This window comes from Falco rusticolus, chromosome 11 (assembly GCF_015220075.1).
Source record: "Falco rusticolus isolate bFalRus1 chromosome 11, bFalRus1.pri, whole genome shotgun sequence".
Classification (NCBI taxonomy): domain Eukaryota; kingdom Metazoa; phylum Chordata; class Aves; order Falconiformes; family Falconidae; genus Falco; species Falco rusticolus.
Window position 1 is genome coordinate 11,626,864 of NC_051197.1, and position 24,496 is coordinate 11,651,359.

General features: G+C 46.9%; 2 protein-coding genes and 3 non-coding genes across 8 annotated transcripts; 3 read left to right on the forward strand and 2 right to left on the reverse strand.

Annotated features, from left to right (window-relative positions):
• Window positions 1–395: 395 nt before the first annotated feature.
• LOC119155879 lies at window positions 396–510 on the forward strand. Its single transcript, XR_005106887.1, has one exon. It is a non-coding gene; the product is annotated as a U5 spliceosomal RNA (small nuclear RNA).
• Window positions 511–1,251: 741 nt separating this feature from the next.
• Window positions 1,252–1,366, forward strand: LOC119155888. The gene has a single exon (XR_005106895.1). It is a non-coding gene; the product is annotated as a U5 spliceosomal RNA (small nuclear RNA).
• A 299-nt stretch (window positions 1,367–1,665) lies between these two features.
• Window positions 1,666–19,822, forward strand: KIF2C (kinesin family member 2C). Of its 3 annotated transcripts, XM_037404248.1 has the most exons (21): window positions 1,666–1,844; window positions 1,981–2,075; window positions 3,675–3,776; window positions 3,987–4,035; window positions 6,664–6,783; window positions 7,537–7,653; window positions 8,053–8,153; window positions 8,404–8,499; window positions 9,674–9,728; window positions 9,815–9,977; window positions 10,236–10,326; window positions 11,928–11,991; window positions 13,101–13,192; window positions 13,396–13,538; window positions 14,995–15,199; window positions 15,621–15,731; window positions 16,229–16,296; window positions 17,846–17,951; window positions 18,029–18,145; window positions 18,508–18,634; window positions 19,092–19,822. In XM_037404248.1, the coding sequence occupies exons 1-21, from the start codon at window positions 1,781–1,783 to the stop codon at window positions 19,166–19,168; spliced, it is 2,163 nt and encodes a 720-aa protein (XP_037260145.1). In that variant the 5' UTR covers window positions 1,666–1,780; the 3' UTR covers window positions 19,169–19,822. The 3 variants fall into 3 exon arrangements, with proteins under 3 accessions (XP_037260145.1, XP_037260146.1, XP_037260147.1); XM_037404249.1 differs by lacking the exon at window positions 7,537–7,653 and having other exon boundaries at window positions 1,668–1,844; XM_037404250.1 differs by lacking the exons at window positions 1,666–1,844; window positions 1,981–2,075 and adding an exon at window positions 2,401–3,568.
• Window positions 13,515–24,453, reverse strand: LOC119155493 (armadillo-like helical domain containing protein 1). 2 transcript variants are annotated; one of them, XM_037404251.1, is made up of 6 exons: window positions 24,398–24,453; window positions 23,364–23,436; window positions 22,265–22,419; window positions 21,338–21,415; window positions 20,459–20,567; window positions 13,515–13,587 (listed from the first exon to the last, which is right to left on the reverse strand). In XM_037404251.1, the coding sequence occupies exons 3-6, from the start codon at window positions 22,325–22,327 to the stop codon at window positions 13,559–13,561; spliced, it is 279 nt and encodes a 92-aa protein (XP_037260148.1). In that variant the 5' UTR covers window positions 22,328–22,419; window positions 23,364–23,436; window positions 24,398–24,453; the 3' UTR covers window positions 13,515–13,558. The 2 variants fall into 2 exon arrangements, 1 of the variants encoding a protein (XP_037260148.1); XR_005106740.1 differs by lacking the exons at window positions 13,515–13,587; window positions 21,338–21,415 and adding an exon at window positions 17,183–17,212.
• On the reverse strand, window positions 24,155–24,269 carry LOC119155889. Its single transcript, XR_005106896.1, has one exon. It is a non-coding gene; the product is annotated as a U5 spliceosomal RNA (small nuclear RNA).
• Window positions 24,454–24,496: the final 43 nt, after the last annotated feature.

The window sequence follows — 24,496 nt, forward strand, 5'->3', positions numbered from 1 at the left end:
CCTTACTGCTCCGCCGGCCCCCGGGCGCCCTGGGGCAGGGTCCAGGGCCCGGCATCCCGCGGCGGGGCCGCACGGGCGCAGCGGGTCCCCGCGCTACCCGGGCTGCGGCCCTGTTCGGCGCTGCGAGGCCCCGGCGGCTCATTAACGTACAACTCATTACTATTCTGGATCATTTGCATACCCAGGGTGCACCGCGGGCCGGCGGCGTAGTCCCGGTAAAGATGTCCGCCGCCGCTACCGCGGGGCCGCTCGGGTCCTGGCGCGGGGCCGTGCCGGTGTGCGCCGTCGGGGGCCCGGCCGGCGCGGCGGGGGATCGAGCTGGGGGCGGCGGGGGTCGCCGTGACCTGTAGAGCGCCAGCCGGGGGTGGGTACATGTGCGGGGGGCCCTAGCAGCCATACTCTGGTTTCTCTTCAAATCGTATAAATCTTTCGCCTTTTACTAAAGATTTCCGTGGAGGGGAACAAGCACGAGTGTCAGGGAATTTTTTGAGGCTCCACTTCGGTGGAGCTGCCCTTACGCTGGTCAAAGACAGAACGGTGGTGGTGTCTCAGGCGTGCGGCGGCCGGTGGTCCTTTACTGCAGCGAGTAGCAGCGCTACAGGACAAGCAACACCTGGAGCCGCCGCGTAGCATCAGGCCGGGCCTGCTCCAACTGGGGGAGGGCGGCCGGAGCCCCCGCTGGCCGTGGGGCTGCCCCGTCTGGCGGTGGGAAGCAGCGGGAGGCGCGCAACGGGCTTCCTTTGCATCGCCTGTCCATTGGGCTTTTTATTTTCCTGTTCTTTTTGCTCCCTTTTCCTTACTATTTTAAAAAGTATTATTATTTTATCGCAATGATTAAAGTATTTATATCTCAACCCGCGAGTTTGTCACTTTTACTCTTCCCCCACCCCACGGCGGGGGCAGTGGGCGAGCGGCTGTCCGGTGCTGCCGGCTGGGGCTAAACCACAGCAGGGCGCCCCGGCTGGGGCCGGCGGCTGGGAGCTGCTGCGGGCCCTCATTAGCATGTGCCTCATTACCCGGCGGCTGTTTTGCATACCCAGGGTGCACCGCGGCCGCACCGCGACCCTGTCCGTGCCCGCCGCCGCGGCTCCCGCCGCCGGTCCGGGCTGTCTCGGTCTGCCTGGTTTGTGCGGCCGCGGCGGGGCCGGGGCGGGCCGGGGCCCGCGATACCGGGGGCGGGCGGGAGGTGGTCGCCCTGAGCTGTGGGGCGCGGGGCCGGCGGCCGGTGCGGCGGGGTGGACGCTGAGAGTCATACTCTGGTTTCTCTTCAGATCGTATAAATCTTTCGCCTTTTACTAAAGATTTCCGTGGAGAGGAACAGGCACGAGTGTCGAGGAATTTTTTGAGGCTCCATTTCGGTGGAGCTACTCCTTTTATGGTTGAAAAACAGAATTACGTAGTGTCCCACAGAGAGATATTCCAGTGTGCCCCCAGCGCTTTAGCCACACACACTGTTACCGGTCCCGGTGCCCTGCTCAGGTACTGACGGCGGCGGTCCCGCTCCGCCTTTCAGCCGCCGGCAGGGGCAGGGTCTCTTGCGCACCCGCGCCGAGCGCCACGCCCTCCCCTCCGGGCAGCCGGCAGTGCCGGTGCGCGCCCCGGGGCACGCCGGGAGCTGTAGGCGGCCGTGTGCGCAGAGCACGCTGGGAGGTGTGGCGCTCCGCCCCCCCCTCCCGCCGTGTTTCCCGGCAGGCCCCGCGGCGCGCGGCGTTTAAATCGGCGGCCGTTGCCCGGCCTTGGATTTCGCTGCCGCTGCAGAGCCGCCCGCGCTCCCCGCGCCATGGACTCCCAGCTGCATCGCCACGTCTGCCCCGGTCTCGTCATTAACATCCAGCGGAGCAATGGTGAGGCGCGGGGAAGGCAGCGGGGTGCCCGCGGAGTCCTGGCTGCTCCCCTCTGCCCCGTACCCCCCTCAGCAGCTGTGGGGCGGTGCTGTGGGGTGGCCGGGCTGGGCCGGGGCCTAACGCCGGCCTCTTCCAGGCTTGATCCATAAGGCGACGGTGAAGACGGTGAGCGTGGAGCGGTCCTCTGTGTCGGTGGAGTGGGTCGAGGGCGGTGCTATCAAGGGGAAGGAGGTGAGTGGCGGCTGGGCGGGCTCCCCCCGGGCCAGCGAGGCCCCGTGTGCCCGGGGGGGGCTAGGGCAGGCCCCGCGGTGGTTGCCCTTCGCCCCCTGCCGCAGCCCGCTCGGGGTGCGCTTGTTGCAGCGCCGCGCACGGTCGAAGCGCTGCGGGGGGGCCGAGTCGGGCCTCCTGCTGCGGGTGCTGGGTGCCCCAGCCCTGCTCCCCCCCGGGCTGCCCCCCTGCCTTGCCCGGTCCCCAACGGCATCCTCCGGCCCCAACGCTGTGCCGATGTCAATAACTGCTGTGGGGTGGGATGGGGCGGGGGGCTGGGTCCTCAGAGGTGGGTGTCGCTGCCATTCTGATGCTTAACAAGATCTCTTTTGGTAACCGAGCAAACGTGCTTGACCTGCTATTTATCTGGAAACATAGATGCTCTAGAGTTTAGTTGGAATCTTAAAGTTGCTGTCGGCTGGTTCTTTGAAACTAGATCTTACGCTGTTTTCTGCATTCAGACCCATTTTTTATACGACATTCAAATATGCAAAATGTGCGGATTCAGATGTAATTAATTGCTGGTTAAATTGCATGTATGTGTTATGATATTAAATGTTTATGAATATGCTTCAAAATCTAGCAATGTTCTCATATGCTTATATATACAGTGTATATATACTGATATACACTTATACATTATACTGTCCACGTAAAGGTTTCTGAGGTTTCCAATTGGGTACTTACAGATTCCATACAAATATTTTATAGAGGCTAACCTACTTGAGTTTGCTCTTTTTGTGGACTTCTATTTTATTCAGGTAATTTAAGAGTTAAGAACTTCCTGGAGTGTTGCTTGTGGTGTTACCTTAGGTGAATTCCAGTGCAAGCTGCTGAGATACCAGGGTTTTTGTGTACACTTGCTTTCAACCTCTTCTGCAGGGTTAGGTTTGAAAAACTGACCCAGGAGAGTTGCTGGGTTTTGTGCTGGAGCCTGCCCTTGGCTGTCTGCCCCCGCATCGCTCCCCCTGCCCTGTGGCTGCTGAGAATGTGGTGAAGACAGGATTATGACTTCACTGGAGGGTCAGGGAGGAGGTGGTAGCTGGCCCTAGGTGAAATCGCTTGCAATAGCAAGTGAAAATGCAGGTGAATTGACTTGTGGATTAAATACTGAATCCTTCATTTCCCAAAGTCTAAGTAGCTCTTTGAAGTTTATTTCAGTAAGCGCAATCACGCAGTAAACACTTAATGCTCTCCTAGCACAGAAGTCACAGAGCAGCTGAGATTTACTAAGATTAGCAGTAAGAGATTAAAGCAGTTGATGCCAAATGTGCTTTGCGCATCTCTTCAGAAGTGCTCTATGGCACCTGCATGGTGTCTGGCAGATGAGGGTAAATGGCTTAACTAGCACATTTCTTCTAGCATATTTGGACATATAAGACTACTCAAACGGAATATGAACTACTCTCCTGCCCTTCCAGACAATTGTAACTTAGTGTTTGGCAGCAGTGGGTCAGGTTTGATTGCCTGTACTGAATGTCAAGATTAAAAAAAAAATTAAAAAATGCTGTAAGTGGTAGCAGCAAATTTCCACTCTGTAAAATCCTGCCCTTGCTCTTGTAGATTGATATTGATGATGTACTAACAATAAATCCTGAGTTAGCAGAACTACCTGCTGCAGATGTGAAAGAGAACCTTCCTTTGCAAGAGAATGTAACCATACAGGTAAGTGCTTTAAAGTGATTTGGTCTCTCCTAAGGTACTAAAGTATTAACAGCATAGGTTTTGTTATAAATAATATCCTCAGTCTTAAAGTTTGAGGTCTCTAACTTGTCTTCTCTGTCTCAAACTTTAGTCAGAAATTCTTGTTTCAGTCAGTGCTGTGCTAGGTACTTGCAGTTTACTTAGGTTACTTAAAGTATTCATTTTTTTCAGAAAGAGAAGCGTAGAACAACCCTTTCAAAAATTCCTGCTCCCCGGGAAGGTGAGAAAATGCTTTTCTCCGCTATATCCCTGTGACACAGTGGTGATCCTTCATTGTAGTCATAATATTCTAGTTCAGTGCATCATAAAGCTGCTCAGTCGGGCAATGCTAATAAAGAGCGTACTGTTTCATACCAATGCTTTGGACTCCTGAGTGCAGAAACCTTGCTAACAGATTGCTGTCCTGTTCCTGTGAGCCAGGGTTTGTTGATGTTTTGCCTTTTTCTGCAGCATTGCTGCAGTTATTCCTTCATGCTGCTTTAACTGTCACTAGGCAGTTACTGTTGCTGTGAGTTTTAAATTTTTGTATGGAGCTTTGCAAATGCCACAAACAACAAAAAGTGGCAGCTATTAAGATTGCCAGTGTCAAAATGAGTGTAAAGTGCAAGAAAGAAATAGCGGTGACAAATGGATGTCTCCTCTTCAAACAGTCACCTTAAACAGTGACTAGAGCTTTATCCTTGGAGACATTTCAGATGAGGCAGCCAAAGTGCCAGCTGGTGTGCCATGGCTCAGTGATTGTATGTCAGTACAATGTTTTGAGCAAAGCCAGAAGAGAAGATAGAGATGTGGGATTGCTAAGGAATTGTTTTTCCTGAGGTGTCAGGAGCTGGAAAAATCCCATGTTTTGATGAGATGAGGCTGACTCTTCTGGCTTTTTGAATTGCAAGTGGCAGCATTACAGGTTTATTTATAATACACTTGTGTGATGCTGAGGTTGAATGGTTGCCAATTTAATTATTCTCTTAAAGCACATAGTTAGCCAAAATGTGTGCTTTTCCATGCAGCTGAACTGTAAACAAAACATCTGGGTTTGTCTGGCCTCTTGTGCTGCATGTGTTGCAAGAAAGGAGAGCTGGTACTGGAAGACAACAGTACCAATCCCCTTGCATTGGAGAGGCAGTAATAGTCCCAGCAGCTTAATGTTTCAAAAGCTGTTCTGTACTTGAATATCTTGATCTTTCTCAAATCGAGAGAATTTTCCATACATTTTTGTGAACTGGCAAGTGGAATGATGTGGTAAAGTTATGACTGCTCTGACAGGTTAGTTAATGGAGCTGAATAGCCAGTTGGAAAAATAAGTGTGTTAATCCAGTCACTGACTGATGGAAAAGTTTCCTCAGAGGTCATGGCTTTCCTGAAGTATAGAATCTAATTGCAAATCTGAAATACCTGTTGCCTTTCCTACTGGCACAGTCTTGTCCCTGAAGATTTGCTTAGAGTACAAGAGAAGCAGCGTTTCTAGTATTCCTCAAATAATATTCCTCACATATTCCTCAAAGTTATAACTAGCCAAACCCTATGAGTGTCAGTATCTGTCCTGTTGCAAACTCTGTACTGCACCAATCTGAAAGCTTATACTGGCTTCAAGTTTTGGTGGTTCTTAGACTAAAGAAATTAAAGAAGATCAGGAGCTGCCTATCTCCCATCTCATTCAGGGAAGCGAGAGACGCAGCAGCAGTGCTTTCAGAATGAATGAAGAAACAGATATTGCTTCAGTTCTGTGAACCAATAAGAATTTTGGAGGATGCTGAATATCCTCATGTACAAGGATCACTTGGATCAAACCCATTTAGATGCAGCATACTCTCCAGTTGGTACACCTGTCCAGAAGCACTCACATTTACAGAAAAAGTGCTGCTGAGTTGTGATGAGATCAGGCCTGGACATGTGTGACAAAACCAAATGGAATAAAATGCCATCTCTGAGTATAATGAAACTGATACTTTTTGTTCCTATGCAGCAGTGACATCTAATGTCTCTGCACCTGAGCAGAAGATTCCAGGTAAAGAGTTAACAGATAGGAGCACTGAATTTTGTGGTTATGGTTCTAAGGGCTTTGATCCAGAATTGAAATTAACCTTTGGTATGAAACAGATCTGGTGTCCCCTGAAATCATACCAATTGATTTTGGATAAATTCTTGTGATCACTGGAGGTGAAGGTAGTTTTAGCTTGCATATCACACTATTTTTTTTATATCAAATTTCTTTACAAATTACATACTGAGGTGTATGTTCCAGTTCTTTCCCTAGGAAGCTCTGTGATGGACTTTTGAGTGAAGGCAATATCTTAGCATGTGACAGTGGAGACTGCCTACAAAAGGATATTTTCCAAAGATTTGCTGTTGTGATTATATAGTCTTTTAGCTGAATTTAGTGTTGTCAGGCTCCCACTCCACTGTATACCACACACACTGTGCATGGGTGCTTGTGATAGTGGGCATGATGCTGCCCATGGCCAGTTGCCAGATTGCAGTAGTACTGGTCACCATCAAACTGCTAATTCACACAGCCCTACCAGTGTGAAGCTGCAAAGAATTTCTCAGTTCCCCAACTTGTAACTTCTTCCTTCCTAGGTACTAAGGTTCTGGAACTACCATATTAGTGAGTTCATTAGTTCACTGGAACTAAATCTAGAATAAACTGTTTGCTTTTCTGCAGGGGTATATTTCATGATCACTTTTCACCAACCTGCATTGCTTTGTCCTGTACTTTGTTAATGTATCAAAGATCTGGAAAAGGTTCTTTTAACCACACAGTGTTCCCCATTGTTCTGCATTTTGTGAGCACTTTATTACTTGCAAGCGTTTGAGGCACGACGCTGACCTTGAATTCCTGTTTCCAAAGCTATGCGTGGCCGTTCCAGGATGTCTGTTATCACAGAATCTCAGTGCAGCCTCCAGGAAAATGAGATGGGGGTAGATCCCTGTACCTCTACACAAACCAGAAACAATTCGTCAGTTCCTGGTGAGTGGAGAAAGAACCCTGTGCGTCCTTACTGTGAGGCAAGATGCTTTGTGTGCATTTAATTATGTAAACTGCAAATCCCAGGGGGATGGGTAACCTCTACTCCTTCACATATAAAACAAGAAAGACCTAGAGGCCTGTTGCTATGTAAATATTCAGGGCTCCTACCTGAAGGGATTCTCAAAGGACTTTGGAAACAATGTTGTTGAATAATGATGCGCTTTATTAGCCAGAGCGCCCTGGTTATGTGTGTGGGTGGATGTGGTATCTGCTTAAAGGCATAAAGTGGTATTCACTTTATATAAAGGGCTTGAGAGGGAAGAGAAGTGCCTTAACACTGCTGACAACATGCTCTGTAACTATACTGGTAGTAGTTTTACCTATCCCGGCTGAGTGAAGCAAGAACTTGAGCCTACTTGAATTACAAAATTTTCTCTACCAGCCCTACTCTATCAATAGCTGAGGGCATGCCTTGTGTATTAAGTTCTGCAAAGGTGTTGAAATAAGAGGCTTGATACTAAATTCTTGTCTAGTTGTTGTGGCCTTGATTTGTAGCTTTGAATAAAAGCTGGTGATCAGCAAAGGATTAAAAAAAATTATTTGCAGACTTACCACAGGTTTTAGCTAGTTCTCTCTCCTGATCCAGAATTGGAGCTGAGAAATGTCTGTGGTCTATGAGGCTTTCCAAAAGACAAAATTATTCTTGACCTTTGGAATCTTCATTATTGGTTTTGGTCTGGCTTCTTTATGCAGCTGGCCAAACCAGGACTAGCAGGACGAGCTGTGCTCCAGAAGCCTCAGTGACAAATGTAAATGGAAATACAGAGGATCATCTGCCCGCTGCTAGAATGAGCTCTTCAGTGAGCCCAGGTACCAGGGAGCCAGTGGGTAAGAACTGACTCACCAGTCAGCAATGCATCACTGTGATTGCTGCTTTGTATACTACGAGACTAAAGGTTGAAAAGGTGGCTTCAGCAGTAAGGCTGAATATTTTGAGTCATTTTAATACAAATGTGTAACTGTGGTATAGCAGTATTGCCTCAGAAAAGCTGCCTTTACTTTGGAGTGGGGATGAGACTTCCTAGGTGATTTCTGTGGTAGGTAGGTCTAGTTTGGGAAGGAAGTGTTGCAAAATTAATGACCATCCTTCTGAAGGTGATTGTTTCCTGTACAAGCTGGTCAGTCAGCAGCCTGGAAAAGTTGAAATACTTGTATTGTGCTTAAAATCTAGTATGAAAATTTAATCCAAGGACATGTTTTTTTATCTAGTTCGGAGAAAATCTAACATTGTGAAAGAGATGGAGAAAATGAAAAACAAGAGAGAAGAAAAGAGAGCTCAAATTAGTGAAATCAGGACAAAACGTGCACAGGTGGAGTACTCTACTATACACCAGTAAAGGGAAAGTCTATGTTGACAGTACCACAATAGTTGAAACTAAAACATATTTTGGTCAGGCTTTGTTCTTAAAAAGCTGTATGTAAGGATGGATTGACTCTAGTTTCAGAAGTTCTCAATCTTGTGAAATATCTCTGATTGCATATAGCTGATTGTTTGGTATGCTCTGGGGCTTTTTTCTGTAACAGGTTAATTACCTTCTCTTCTGTGTTTTTTCCATGCAGGAATTTGACAGCAGCTGCCCAAACTGGGAGTTTGCACGGATGATCAAGGAGTTTAGAGCAACTTTAGACTGCCAGCCAATATCTATAACTGATCCAGTAAGTAAAGACTGAGGCCACTAACTGCAGCCTGTAGACAGTTCTTTATTTTGTACTGAAGATTTTAGCATATGAGCAATGTAGTGCATCACTGCACCTTGGAAACAGTCTGAGCATGCTGTGATCTTGAGGCATCTGGTGGTATATGTGACTTCATTTACTTTCTCTATTTTGGGCTAAGCTGCCTTGCGCTACTTTGCATATGTCACTAGTGAAGAGCTTGCGCTTTGACAATTATGCAATGATTTGTGTGGTAACATCAGTATCTTTCAGAGCTTGCAAATGGCAGAGCCTGTAACATAGTAGCTTAACTCATTTAGGTATAATTTAAAATGGACTATTGCCCTGTAACACAGTGTACTGCGTGTAAATCCTATATTAAGTAATTTTAAACTAGGTCAAAAAGCGGAGGAGCAAAAGTAAAGGTCAAAACCTAGAAAAACAGGCTTGATTCATATCTTCAGCAATTATGGAGGTAGCATTGTTTGATACCTGAGAACAAGTAGTCCTTGTCTCAAAAAAGCCTTGTTATAGTCAGTGAAAAATGACAGCATTTAAATTCAAACAAAAAAGTGGGTGTGAATTACCTTAGAACACTGAGTGGTTTGTGTGCTTGCATCCTGCGGAGCTGGGAACCAGCTGTTTGTGTACGTATTACTGCATGACAGAAGTTTGTCATTGCTCTCTGCTTCACCCAATGGAATATGCACTTTTTCAAACTCAACTGCTGTGTAGCCATGCTGCACAAATAGCTAAACTTGCTGCATCAGTAAAGAACTTCAGGTCAAAAAATACCTCTGGGGTAAATTAAAATAATAATTTGCCTGAATTTGACCATAGTTGCAATATTGATATTACAGATTTTGCTGGAAAGCTGGCCAAGGACTAAACTTGTTTCTCATTCTGATACAGAATATTTGGGGCACTTTATATAGCATAGCAGCATTTCTACCTGATATGCTGGAGTATGCTATGTAAAGGTTAATTGTTTGTAGTGTTTCTTTTGCGCTAAACAGACTTTAAGACTTGCATCCCTGCATGAGTGGGTCTGAGTACGGTGACTGGTCCACCATATAGAAAAGTAGATGTGAGGGAGCACTGGATCCTTCTCTCTGTAACACTAAGCAGGTGTGGGTATAATTAGGAAATAATTATTACTTTTCTTTTCTTTTAGATAGAAGAACATAGGATTTGTGTCTGTGTGAGGAAGCGCCCTCTCAATAAACAAGGTGAGTGTATTGGCCAAGCAGCTCTATCGTGGAGCAGTTTGACATTGCTTACTCTTGTTAAAACTGAGGGTCTTCTCTGTCAACAGAACTTCTGAAAAAGGAATGTGATGTGATTACTGTTCCAAGCAAGTGTGTCCTGTTGGTGCATGAGCCAAAGCAGAAAGTGGACCTAACAAAATACCTTGACACCCAAGCATTTAGATTTGACTTCTCATTTGATGAATCTTCTTCTAATGAAATGGTATACAGGTAATGCTTTCTTCTCACTGGGAATGACTTGCAAGATAAAAGCATGGAGCTATGGCTAGATGGCATCCTGACTTAAACTGCCACCTGAAATATTGAAATCCTTTTTGGACGAAACCAAAGGACTGAAAAGTCTAAAGTTTACTTTTGGCATGGCCTTGCTGATTCCCTAAGGATTTGCTTTTATTTGCACTTTTTGAAGAAAATTGGTGAAGCAGGGTGTGAAATGCTTGCCTTAACTTTTACCTTCTGAATATCCAGGTTCACTGCTAGACCTCTTGTAGAGACCATCTTTGAGGGTGGGAAGGCGACATGCTTTGCATATGGCCAGACAGGCAGCGGCAAAACACATGTAAGTTTTTATCAAAGGTCTCAAATTTTCTACTTCAGATAAATTAATTTAAAGCTCTTTGATGTTGATAACGAGTAGGATTGTATAAGGAGTTTGGGTCTTGGTGTTATTGTCTTAAAGTTAATACTTTGTCAGTTGTTAATCCTCTTTTTCTGTGGTTTGATGTATTAGTGGGTTTCCTTTGAGGTTGCGAGGAAAATCGTACTAAAATTCCCCCACAGCTGTTTGTTTTAAAGACTTAGGATGTCCTGACATGTTAGTGTTAGTCATGGGTATTCCTTGCCTCAAATGGCTATCGCTGCCTAACTGCAGTCTGCAAAGTGGGACTATTAGCCTACGTCTGAGCCAAAGGCTATTGTCTGTGCTGTTTAGAGCTTGGAGCCATTCCAAAGACATTAGTGATTATAGAAGAATAAACCTCTTGTTGCAGTAAACATTTAAGTGATTCGGTATTTTTTGTGAAGTGGACGAATTATTCTTAGTTTTCTCACCACTCCTTCCAGTCAACCAGCTGCAGTTTCAAGAGACCTGAAGATTGTGTTTTCTGCCACAGAGGTGACCTGCTCTGAATTTTCAACTACTGTGTCGTCTTTTGAACTTTCTTCTTCTGGAAACTATAGGGAAGTGGGAAAGTCTCTCCCCACAGCATGATAGCAGAGTCAAATCTCTTGTCTTGTTCTGCAAGAAGCCTTTCCCTCAAACCACAGTGATCTGGACTGGACTAGGCTAACCTGCCAGTCTGAGTAATCAGTTGCTGTCATTCCAGTGTTAGAGTCAAGTTTTAGGCTAGGATCTCTTATTGTTAGTGCCATGTGGTGAGCTGCAGGTATCTTCCAGCAATCCAGAAGGAAATCTGGAAGTTTATAGAAGTTTGGACATAGGCTGCCTCCATTGCCCTGGAATGGGCAGACAAACCTGCTCATCTGAGCATTGCTACGCTACAGGAATACAACTGTGAGGCACTAAAATCATAGGCAATGAAGTTACTTTCCCTTTCCGATCTTAGGGTCCTTGTACTAGTTCTGTACAATAGCTGTACCTTGAGGCTGGACTGCTGCATATTAAACCCTGGAAGATTGAGAATGTGTCATGGGATTGAGTTGTGTTTTAAATAATTGACTCTGTCTCATATCAAAGTGGCAGAGCAAATCGCCAGGATAGCACTAACTGAAATTTGGTCAAAGGAGTTAAAAGTATTGTCTGATCTAGAAGTTTGATGTGTTTTGATATCATGTGAGTTTTTGCAAGTAGCAGTGAAAATGTTACTCAACCTGTGTCCTAGAAAATGAGGCTTTGCTGCTTCTGACCAGAGGCTATTTGGCTGCACTGCCAAGGCTGTGCATTTCCCCTTGGAGGAACAGCAGCTGTGACTGTGCTGCGCAGCCTTACAGGCATTCAGCTGTTGCTTTGCATAGTCCAGATCTTCCTTCTGAATTGACAGAGAAGCAGCAAACTGATTTTTATCCTGAATTGCACTGTGTTCTAATAATCTTGCTGACACTGGAACATATATATGGTAACTTCCTCATATGTTCTCTAGACTAAAATCAGGTAGCCTGATTAAGGTACCACACCTTACCTCTAGCCTTTTCTCTTCACAGACTATGGGCGGAGATTTCTCTGGGAAAGCGCAGAATGCCTCAAAAGGCATATATGCTTTTGCATGTAAGTTGACTTTTCTTCAGATAACATCAATTTAGTGTTTGTTTTTCTTAAATAGATAAGAACTGGTTTTGTATGGTTATTTAAAATATTTCCAGTAAAAGATACATGAAGTATTTGTGTTTTCAGTAATAGGTAGTCATGTTTGTTGCAGGAGGTATGATTGGTTTTTTTCAGTTTCACAAAATATTTTCCATCCAGCCTGTAAGTTTCTAGATCCACACTTGACTCACCAGAAGATATTTGGTTTTGAGGCAAAGAGTTGACATTTTCTAGTTGGGCATTTTCTGGGCTGAACCACCTAATTTTGATTTTTCTGCTTCGCCTTTGTCTCAGATTAGGGATGGTGTTTGGGAATACCTGACTTGAATGCAACACAACCCTACCCATTTCTGATATAAAGCTTGTTATACAGAAAGCATGTGAATGTATGTTTCTTCCTGTAAGCATGAGATGCAAAAAACCTAGCACATACAAAATTATTTCAGAAAACAGATGCTTAGAAAACACAATGAACCCTGACCACTTCTACCTTCCCTTTAGAAAGGCATATTGTGAAACCTGTCTGTGTAGCAAGGCAGTTGAAATGAGCAACTGTTTGTTAGTTTCTGAAAATTAGTTATGCCTGGCCCTGAAGGAAGCTCTGTTTTTCAGCTCAGAGTCTGAAGCCTAATTGTGAAAACTGCACTGGACCCATCCAAAGGGTGAACTAATCTGGTATGCTTCCTCTAAACAGCAGCAATGCTGGTGCTCAGAGATTCATGTTTTCTAGGCTCTCCAAAGAAGTGCTTGAAACTCAGATAAGCGACTTTCAGGCCTGTCCAAACCAACAGCAGATCCCTGGGTTTTTTTCCCCCAGATCAGTAAGGATTGCTGTCTGCGGGTGACACTAGCAGTAGAAACCTCCATATTCCCCTGGATGAGGAGGATGTTGCTGAAACCATTCTCCAGATGGTAGCACAGGACTAATTGTTTCACTAGCATTTGTTTAGGATGACTGTCATTCAGCTGCTAGATACTGCCTTATGGCTGTACAATATTTGAAAGTAGATCAAGTAGCAATTAGAATTAGTTTTAAACTAGTTCACTAAACTTCTGCCTTTCCTCACTAGCACAAGATGTCTTCCTTCTCCTAAACCAGCCCAGGTACAGGAGTCAGAACCTGGAAGTCTATGTGACTTTCTTTGAAATATACAATGGCAAGGTAAGAGTTTTCTTAAATCTTGACCTGGCTGGTTGAATGCTTCATAAGTAGCTGAGTGAAACTTACTAGGTTCTGTAATAGTCTGTTGTTCTTGATGTGTTTGGAATTGATTTGGAAGGCTATGTTAACAAAGCTATATAGAAACAGCACCTTTAAAAGGAGACCTAGTTCAGATTTTCCTCAATCTTGTTGCCTGGATATAGGTGTTTGACCTCTTGAATAAGAAGGCAAAGCTTCGAGTCCTGGAGGATGGCAAGCAGCAGGTCCAGGTTGTTGGTCTCCAAGAAAGACAAGTCACCTGTGCTGAGGATGTCATCAGAATGATTGAGATGGGCAGTGCCTGCAGGTTTGGTGCCTTAAAAACCATTAAGTAGTGTCCTGTTGTATCTTCATGTCTAGAAAAAATACACAATGTCTGTATCTGGTGCTTTGGGAATTAAACGGAAGCTTGCTGTTTCCAGTAATAGGCAGACACTGAGCAACACCTCTGCATGAATACAAGAAGGTGGTTACAGAATAAAGGGCTAGCAGGAATGGGTTTAGCCTGCCTTCCATAGAGAAGGTCAGAGTTCATGGTTCATATGTCCTCATGTAACTGTAAGAAGAGAGAAACTAATCACATGAGGAGATGGCTGCCCTGGTGCTATAGCTAAACAGCAGTCTAGCTGTTTTCTAGAAGTATCAGATAGTTTACAGGAACACGGGGAACTAACTGCCTGTGGGCTTGTAAGATCAAGGAAGAGCAGCTGGCATCAACTTACAGCTGCAAAAAATTTTTTGGCTTAACTGCAGGCCAGATGAGCAATTCCAATGGCAACGAACAAAAATGCTGCATGTTGTTCAGGGATCTTGTCTAAAGAATCCTTGAGAGCAGGTGCCAAGGGACAGCCACAGGCTTGGCTTATTGTTCTGGCAGGAAGGCTGTGGTGGGGGCTAAAATCTGTATTACCCAATCTTATCTGTCTCTGCTAAGTTGCAACTGCTGTGAAAACATTACTAGGCAAATGAGAACTTGGCTTCTGTATTAGACTGCATATGCACATCCTGTGAAAGCTTATTCAGCACTCTGCTAGGCATGCCTTTTCGGCTAACAATTCGGTCCAGAACTGTTCAACACTTCAGACTCCTGCCTCACTTTAGGACAACCTCCCTCCCTTCCCCTGGCATTAAAGACACAAGTGATACCGAACCTGTCAGCCTTCTTAGGGAGTAAATGACAGTGAAGGTCACAGGGAGGTTTATGGTAACTTGTAAGACTCCAGCCTGTGTCTTGTAGTGATGGGGCAGGTGCAGCTGCACAGCAGAGGTGAAATGCCAAGCCAGCTTGGCTGAAGAAGGGGATTTAACATGACTGTAATGTGCTAGCACAGCTAATGCTGTTTAATGGGAAGCTTGGCTGAGCTTGCTGTGTAATGGCAGATGCATTAGGAAAATGACATGTGCCCTGCTCTGAGGCAGGGACATGCGGTGCTGAAGGTACGTCCTCCAGCTCCAAATGCATGTAAGGCATTAGCAGTCAGAAAGGCATTCCAGTGTAGGCCAGCTGAATTGAGCCAGGCAGCTTAAGTAGCCTTAAATCTCTACAACTGGGGTGCAGGTTCATGTTTCTTACAGCAGTCCTTCTGTGCTCTTGTATCAGAGGTAATTCCGGAATTCAGGCAAACTTGAAGTATTAATGTGTGGGATAAAACATGGGAGGTTAAACAACTTAATTGAATGGCTGCAGGTCTTGCCTAGTGCTGTCAGGACCTGTTGTGCCTTCTGTGACACAATTCTAACACTTGTTTGCATCTTTGCTGTAGGACATCTGGGCAGACTTTTGCAAATGCTAGCTCTTCACGGTCACATGCCTGCTTCCAAATCCTACTACGCCAAAGAGGGAAACTGCTTGGCAAATTTTCCTTGGTGGATCTGGCAGGAAATGAGAGGGGTGCGGACACATCTAGTGCTGATCGGCAGACACGAATGGAAGGTGCAGAAATCAATAAGAGCTTGCTGGCTTTGAAGGTGAGTTATAGATCAGGGAGCAAATAGTGGTAATCAACACATGATTCCGTTCAACTGTACGGTTATCTCTTCTGTTTCTTTCCAGTGCAGGGGAAAAGGATAGCCAAAAAGATCCTAGTTTAGTATGTTAACAACCCTGAAAATGGTTAGAATGTTTCCAGGAAAGCAGTGCAGTTTTGTCAGGCCAGACACTGGTACAGCCATTTTGAGCTTCACTGGTCTTTTTTCTTTGTGATGGATATACCAGCTGTCCTGTAACAGTCAAATCTCTGGAGTATATTTAAAAGGCTACGAAGCACTTGCAGAGTAATAGAGATGACTATTCTCTAGCCTGTTGGGTTTACCAGCAATTGGTGATAGCTTGCAGAGCGGTTTGAGAGGAGATGCAGACATTGCATTCACAAGGCTTGTCTTTTTGTAGGAATGTATCCGAGCTTTAGGGCAGAACAAGTCTCATACCCCTTTCCGGGAGAGCAAGCTGACCCAGGTGCTAAGAGACTCTTTCATAGGAACAAACTCAAGGACCTGTATGGTGAGTATGCGCGTGGCACAAACACACACGCTGCTTATGGATTCTGCAATGTGACCACATAGATGCATGCTCCTCTAGAGTGAGAGGACTTTGAAGTCAGAAAGCTTCAATTCTCTGCAAAGAAAAGTCAGTTTCCTCTTCTCACCCACGGTGACTAAAAAACTGGTGAGCTGTGCCCAGCTCCAGCAGCAGCAAGGCTGCCAAAGTCAATTTCATGCAGTGAATCTACAGTAGAGCCTGGAGTGCCCTCAAAGGGCTTTGCTTCCTGTGGAGGGTGCAGCATGGTGGATGTACACGAAGCCAGTGGGAAGCTGGATACAGGGCCACTGGCATGTCCTGCAGAAGCTATATAATTAAAAAAAAATGGACCTGACAGAATATCTCAACTCTGACCCTTTGTCCTAATGTGTCCTAGCTGTCAGCTGAGATTTGTAGGACCATTAACATGAGCAAAAGTCAGATGTGGGAGTCACTGAGGTCTTCTGTTCTGTTTGCAGATAGCAATGATTTCTCCAGGCATGAGCTCGTGTGAGTACACCTTAAACACACTGAGATACGCTGACAGGTAATGGCCTTTCTAACTTGGGGATTCTACTGTTGTTGCAGAAGGCGTTTTGGCTGCTTTTATTCTGACCTTTGAAATCTAGTTCTCTTCTATTGCTTGTAATGGTAATTTGGAGGTTGGTTGTTAAAAGCAAGTTATCTCAGAGCTGTCTTATGAAACTAACCTGGGTGTTCTATGTGTGAGACATAATAGAGATTGTATAAAACCATGACTGTCTCCTTTCCTCAGAGCAGTCTCTCATGCCAGACTTCAGACTGCCCTGGTTTTTGTAGGAAGTTTACACTGTCCTCAGTGGTTACCTCCATGCTCTTTACTTTTTTTTTAGTACTTTGGGTTGCACCTGTAAGGGTAGGCTAAGAATGTGGCCCTGATGTGGCCCTAGAGATGGCACAAAACACTTGGTGTTCTTGAGGGACTTTGATATGAACTAATAGGGTATGGCACCTTGGATAATTTGGGTAAATCTAAAGGACCTAGAGAACTCAAATGCCTCTAAGCAGATGGTGGGAGTGTGTTTTGAGGGCCACATGGTTGACTTTGGGTACCTGCAAGGCAAGGCTTATATTTGCAGGGACTGAGCCCCAAGTTTCCCTGGGGGGTCTTGCTGATACCTGGAACACCTGTAACAGAGTAGTGAGTGCCTCCTGGTCTCTCCTTTACATGCCCCTGCACCTCTCCAGTGAGGTGACAAGTAAAAAGACACTTGCACGTTTCAGGCTTGGTAGCTTTCCTTCATTTAGTTCACAAAAGGCTGCTTAGTTCCTTCCTGGAAAGCATTCCACTCTGAAAGGACATATGGTAATTCTTGTTATAAGCATTCAGGAGCACTGTGAATCTTGACATATTCACAGGTGTGGTTCTGGATTGAAGTTGCTTTTTTTTTTTCCCCTTCTGGTGGACAGTCATTCCTGCTCACCTGAAAGTACAGTACAAAGTGCTACATCTGACTTGGTGTACTTCAGCAGGATTCTAGTCTTGAGTTGGGCCCATTGGGTTCTTAGCCAATGTACAAGGCAAGTTCAAGCTATAAGAAAGGGGGTATTAGGCTGAAACTCACTGGAAATATGACGCTGACATGAGTAACTGGAATGAAATGGCTGGCTGGTGTCTGACACCTACCTCTAATACCATGTCATCAGCCATGACTTTCATCCTTATTATAGACCTGTTGTGGCACAGTGGGTCTCCGGGGAAAAATCAACCTTATTCCTTTTCTTTCCATACTAAGTTCTCTCAGTTGCTCATGACAGACCAAGCTGACATGTGGAAGACAGCTTCTGTGAAAGGCTTTGCTGGCAGTTAGCATTGTGTACTTGGACATTTCTCTCCAGGAGGGGTCCCAGATTTGGCATGGAGATAAACATTTCTCAAGCTTTCCTTCCTATAAGCCTCTGGGGTTTCTGCCCGTGAGCTTGTTCTGGGGGTGGCAATGTGCAACTTTTAAAGTGCAGCTGAATGTTTGTTGCTGAGCACTGATTGATTGTGGTAGCTGTTTTGTGATGCTGTAGCCTATAAGCTGCTGGAAGATTCACAAACTTTCTTGTTGCAGAGTGAAAGAGCTCAGTCCTCATAATGGAGGTGGTGAAACACGGAATCAGATGGAGACTGAGGATGAGGAAGGGACCTGTGCAGAAGGCTTAGGTCTTCAATACAATGTATGTGTGTGCAGCTGGCTGAACAGACCTCAAAGCTGGGCGCAACATTCTGTTCTTACTTGGACTGTTTCTTGCAGCTCTCCAAGGATGATGATGAGGACTTCTCTCCCCACATGTCCAACTTCCGTGAGGCTATGACTCAAATTAACGAACGGGAGGAGAAGCTTGTAGAACAGCTTAAAGAACTGAGACAGGTATGTGGAAAAGGCAAGCCCAGCCCAGGATGCCTTCTACAAGTTGATAGCAGCTTGCCTTGTCTGAGCCAAGCGCTCCTGGGGAGGCTGTGTGCTGTAGAGATGCAAGATGCTGTACAATGCTGTGCGTTTTTTTTTCCTCACTGCCAACTTTTTTGTGTGGTTTCCTGCACAGCTGGTTCGGTGCTTGTGGCCAGCCAGACCCCTTTCCCCTGTACAACCCCCTGGCAACCTCTCTGTGCTGCCAACGAGCACTGACTGTTACTGGTCTGTAGAAGCTCAGCTCTGTTGATTGATGTGCCAGATCTGAAAAAACTTTCTGGAAAGTCAATTTCTCATTACTGTTACCCTTGTAAATATAGCGAATGGCTACTGAACTTGACTACCTCTTGGGAATCACGGAGCAACCAGACTATGATCTTGAGACCTTTGTGAGCAGAGCCAAGTACTTCACAGAGGAGAGCTCAAGAAACTTCCTTAGTGTCAGAGGTATGTTAGTGTGTGTCTCAGACTAGTGCTGTCACTAATCTTTTTTCAAAGACCTGAAAGTAACACCAGTATACCTGTGGAGGTTTGAGCACCCAGTCCTTCTGCATAGCTTACGGTTCAGATCAATTTTCCTAGGTGATCTGAACAGATCTGTAACGTCCTATTGTATGTACTACCACCCGCTCTGCCTTACAGACCAGGGAAGTCTGGCCCTCTGGGATGGTTTGATTAGTGGCATCTAGTTTGAACTGCAAACTGCAGGATTGAAACTATCGATGAGTAGAAATGAACAAGTACAGCTGAAGAGCTTTGTGGGACCATGCAGGATTTGAAGCTGGCTGAGCAGTTCTTGCCCAGGCCCCCCGTGGCCCTTGCAGAGCCCTGCTGAGGGGGACAGCTGGGCTGGGGTGTTCAGTGTCTAAGTCAGTCACCCTGTCACTCCTGTCTTTCTGTACAGAAACACTGGATGCCCTGGGGGCTGCCATGCAACTGGAGGAACAAGCCAGCAAGCAGATGAGGTGGTGGAAGCCTTAGTAAATACAGCAAAACCTGGTTCACAAGCAGTTTTGTGTATGTCTTACATGTTTGTCAGTGGTGTGTGTAACTCCTGTTTTAAAAAGCGGTAGAGTGTCTGCAGGTCATGTGCCTGAAGGCAGTGAACTTGGCAGCCTCTGTCTCCTCATGGCCAGGTATCAGGCTTCTAGTGGAGTGCTAGAAGCAACTCCCATGCAAGGCTTGGGGAAGGGGGGGCTGGGGAGTCTGCTAGATGTGTCTAGCATCTGGCCCTTTGCTAGTGACAATGGTTTCATCTAATAGAGCTAGATACACATGTATAGTTTCCTAGTGTACATATAACCTTTCCAGATGTGCTTGAATCATTGCAAAACTTGCAAGTCTGGCTTTTCTAGAAAGAAAATGTACTATATGTAATTGTAAAAAAAAAAAACAACCAAACAAACAAAAACCCCAAAACCCATCAACCTAGTATTTTAAGAAGTTTGGTAAATAAATATTCCTGGATTTAATTATCTTCTGTCTTAGAAAATATATTTCTTGTTGATTTTGGTGAAGTCTGACAGCCCTTAACAACTGGCTGCTGGTGATTTCTTGAAGTTTCTCTTTAAAGCCTTTACACTTGGAATGTTTACAGAAAAATCACTCAAAGTAAATTTTGGTTCTTAATGTTGAGATTCTGCTGGGTAGAATTAGTTTATCAAAGGTTTAGAGGGTACCTATCCTGCACCTGAGCTTTGACTCTGCATGTAGTGAGTCATTCAGCTCTTATGACATCAGGTAAGTAGGAAGGGCCCTGTGACTCTCGTGTACCATGGGAATTTACTTGGGCTTTGAAGATGGCTCCAGGATGCTACTTTTTTTTCACATATTTCCCAGGGCTAGCATGCCACATAAAACACACATCTTCAGCAGTCCACCAAAATCTGTATCTGAGGGCAGAAGTGCAAAGCTGTCCCTGGCTCAGGTGCAGGGAGGTGCTGCCATGGCCCTTGTGTGCAACCTTGGTCCAGGTGGCCCTACACAACCTGTCCTCTGGGAAGGAGTAGACAGGAGGGGTAGGCTGAGGGAGGACAGATGGGAGGCATGTTTCCTGTTTGTTCAGCTCACTCCAGGGTTTGTCTCTGAAAGGACAAATGGCCCTGTGAGCTTGGGGCCCAGCAGCCATGCAAACATCAGATTACAAAGGGATCCTTCTGCCATTACTCCCTCTTTCCCTAGACCCCCACACTGGCTTGCTTCCTGAGCTGCCTTCTCCCCTTGAAAGTGAAGGGTGTCATTTTAAGTGACTGTCCCTAGCTGTGCACATACCTGCTGTGGACTGCATCCCTGCCATGTCTCTGGGGATGTCTACTGTATTGGAGACTAGTTCTTCAGCCTGGACTGGATCCATTTTTGTGTACCAGGTCTCAGGACTGTCCTAGGAAAGGCAGCAGAAGAGTCAGGATCTTAATGAAATGTGGGCAAACAGCAGTGACAAGCAGCTAGAGAAGGGATACTTCAACGCAGACAGCTAGGGCACTTTGTGATCAACAGTTTAGGTGCTGGGCACAGTGTGGGGCCGAGTGCTCTAAGGGTCTCTAAATCTTCAAAGTGGGCTGGTACTTGGGCTTTGCCTGCATCGTATTCAGATGGCACATCCAGAGTAAAAGGGCTGTTGCTGTTACACCCTACTGAGTATGGACTAAAGCAAAGCAGTCCTGTTTCACTTCGGATATTACTACCCTTGGGTTATCCAGCCTTGCCCAGTGGTGTCTTGGGATAAGTAAGGGTGGGCCTGGGTGCAAGGAACAAAATGTTGCCCCTTGTTTGTCCCACCCTACCCTGACCTAACATTGCTTACTGCTTTGTATATTTACTCCAGGAGCTAGTCAGGAGGGACCTGATCTGGAGGAGCTCAGGTTACCTCTTGCCTCAATGGCCTTTCAGCTCACACTTCTGACATCAAGTTCCCACTGTCACAGAAGCAGCAGTAGTCTGAGATCCCTCCTTGCTCTGTCTTGGGGCTGAGTCAGAGCAGTTCTCTTCCTGAACACCTAGATTTGAGGGTGAACGCTTCTCAAAGGATGGCTTGGTTTATTTTTGGGTACTTGTGCAAGACTGGATTTCTTGTGAAAAGAAATCCAGTCCCTGCAAAACAGACCAAGGTCCTAGGGCCACTAATAAACCCTGTAAGGATGGTGTGTTTACCATAAAATGCTGGAATAGTGTGTGTCCTAGTGCCTTCTTTATGCACTCCTCCATGAAGGGAAATGCGTGGACAAAATACTGCAACAAAACAGAGAGTTGGTGTGTAGGGAGAAGGGATGTGAGTGTATGTATAGAGGGTAGAGCTGCCTGGATGGTGTGGCTCCCGATAACCTGGGTCACACGTCAGCAAGTCCCTCACCCACCTTCTTTAACGCTGGTGCTACTGATGGCACTTCATGAACACCCAAGAGGAACTTGTGGGTCCCTGCTCAAGCATCACCTTGTTCCCTTCTGTCCTTCCCCCAGTGCCAGTTCCCACCTTCATTGACAAGAGGCGGGAGGGTGTTTCAGTGAAATGATTGCAGCGCAGTGGTTGCTAGCAGGTTCATCCTGCCATGCTGTCAATACCTGCTCAGAAGAACTGATCCTCTGCATGACCAGGTAGTTTTCTAAACCCTTTTTCACCCTGAGCAGCCTGTTCTCAGCCATCACTTACTTAGCCCTTCATATCTACTGACAGCATAGTCCTTCCCTGTGGCTGTTACACAGGCAGAGCTGTGCGAAGGCAGGCCAAAACCCTTTACCCAGCACCAGCAGGAAAAAAACAACCTGCTTATAATTCTGTGCTAGTGTCTTGCTCCAGGCAAATTGTCATGGTTAGGCCCTTAGCTCTGTCTGTGCTCGCTACCCAGGACAGAGGTATGAGGGCTAACACTGGCTTCCCAGCACCCTGTGTGTGGAGGGGAGGCAGACAGGAGAGGAAATACTGCTCTTCCCTGAAGGGTCACTCCTGTCTTTGTGAATAAACCTGTGTCTGCTATGCTTAGGAGAAAAAACCAAACCATAGTGTAGGGAGCCTTTCTGCTCGGGTGCTCTGGGAGCAGACCCAGTGCTATGATGTCCACTGCCATGTACCACCACACTCACCTCCAGGGAGATGCTGGCATGTCTCTGGCTGGCCACGTGATCCACGTTCCCCAAAGCAACCATCAGGCCATGTACCACTTTCAGATGGATCAGGTCTTCAGCCACTCCTGCTAACTCCTTGGCTGGTACGCTGCAATGAGACAGGCCATCATCCCCTACCCCATATGGGGGAAGAAGGACACAGCAAATTAGGTCTGGGCCTCTTGGTGCGACCCCCAGAGAAAATGATGTTCCTACCCTGCCCTAGCGGCACCAACAGACAGAAGTGTCTCAAAATAAACACTGCGCACGGATTAGCAATCATCTAACGTGTGGGCTTGCTGAGAACCATTTTTTTAATGATTAGCAGGAGCTTTCTTGTGTGTATTCAATGTAGCAAGTTACTTGTGCGACTATAAAGAACCCAGGCCCCAAACACTACCATCATTACTTCTGTGAACATGTCCCTGGAAGACTTGTGTGTCTCCGTACCCACCAAGGGTTTTTTGTCATCTGCTTTTGCAGGAAAAATGTTCTGATAGCACTATCTTGTGGACACTGCAGGAAATTCATACCGAATGAACATTTTAGCACAAACGGCTGAATTTCCGTAAGGGCTCTGCAGTCAATCATAGGCGCTAGATTCTTCCATTGGGTGGCTGATGTTAAATAAGGGTGTTTCACTGCTCACTGTGACTCCCAGCTATGTGGAGAATACAGTGGCCATAAGCAATACAACACTCTTCAGCCCTGCGGTGTGGCAGGGTACACACATTGCTGCCAGGTCTAGCCATAAAGGGGACACTGTGACAACACACAGGGCCAGAGCAGATAGGCATCTCCCTATAAATAAAACTTCAAGCCAGCTCCAATATCAGCAGCAGGGAGGGTCTGATCACTGCTACCTGCAGGCAGTGGCTCTGCCCCATTCCTCAACACATCCCATCTCTAAAGAGCCCAATACTGGAAATTTGGCAGAGCTGGGGTACGAGAGCAGTGCCAGAGGTGAACGGGTGGATGCTCCCTGGGAGGAACATTCCCAGTCCTTTCCTACCCAAAGGAAGCCACTGCTCTAAGGTCCCTTTTATGCTCCTGTACATTTTGCTCCAGAGTTTCTTACCCAATGACTTTTGCAGCAGCTGCCTGCTTAACGTACGCCAGCACAGGCTCCCTCAGACAAAGTCTGGTTGGGTCTGCATGAGGAACATTAGAAAGGTGAGAATGATGTTTTCAAACACTTCTAAGATGTTAGAAGGGAGGGGAGGTGAAGTTACACTGTTAGCATGACAGAATGATGTAGTTTTCCAGGAAACATGCCTTAGGAAAACCATGTGGCTGTATATCATACATAGTACCCTGCGTGTGCATGATGGACACAGCTCAGCGAGCATAGGCTGCTGCATCAGGGGGAAAAACACCCGTGGCAGGACCTGCTCACCATCCCCATCCAGCAGCAGCCCTGCAGCGCCCTTGCCTCAGGGGACAGCCCCTGCGCCTCCCCTGAGCCCTGCAGGAGATGGGGGACCCTGGGAGAGCCTCCCCCGGTTGCCCTGGCAGGCACAGCCTGCTGTGCGCTCGGGCCAGCTCCTCAGCTCCTCAACCTTGGGCGCTCTCACGGCGGAAGGCAGGCGGTTTCTGGCTGGCTGCAGCCAGTAACGCAGCCAGGCCCTTCAGCCGGGCGGGCCGCGCCTCCAGGGCCGCGGGGGCCTTCAGCAGCCGGGTGGGTGGAGGGGAGAGAGGGGAGCGGGTCAGCGCGGGGCCGGCCCCCCGGGGCAGGCGGGCGAGAGGGGCCGCGGTGCTTGCGCGGGAAGGGGACAGGGGTTTGCTGAAGGGAAACAGCGGCGGCTGCACCACCGCCGGTGACACTGCGACCCCGCCGCCATTTGTTCTGTCTTTGACCAGCGTAAGGGCAGCTCCACCGAAATGGAGCCTCAAAAAATTCCTCGACACTCGTGCCTGTTCCTCTCCACGGAAATCTTTAGTAAAAGGCGAAAGATTTATACGATCTGAAGAGAAACCAGAGTATGACTCTCAGCGTCCACCCCGCCGCACCGGCCGCCGGCCCCGCGCCCCACAGCTCAGGGCGACCACCTCCCGCCCGCCCCCGGTATCGCGGGCCCCGGCCCGCCCCGGCCCCGCCGCGGCCGCACAAACCAGGCAGACCCGGACCGGCGGCGGGAGCAGCGGCGGCGGGCACCGGCAGCGTCGCGGTGCGGCCGCGGTGCACCCTGGGTATGCAAAACAGCCGCCGGG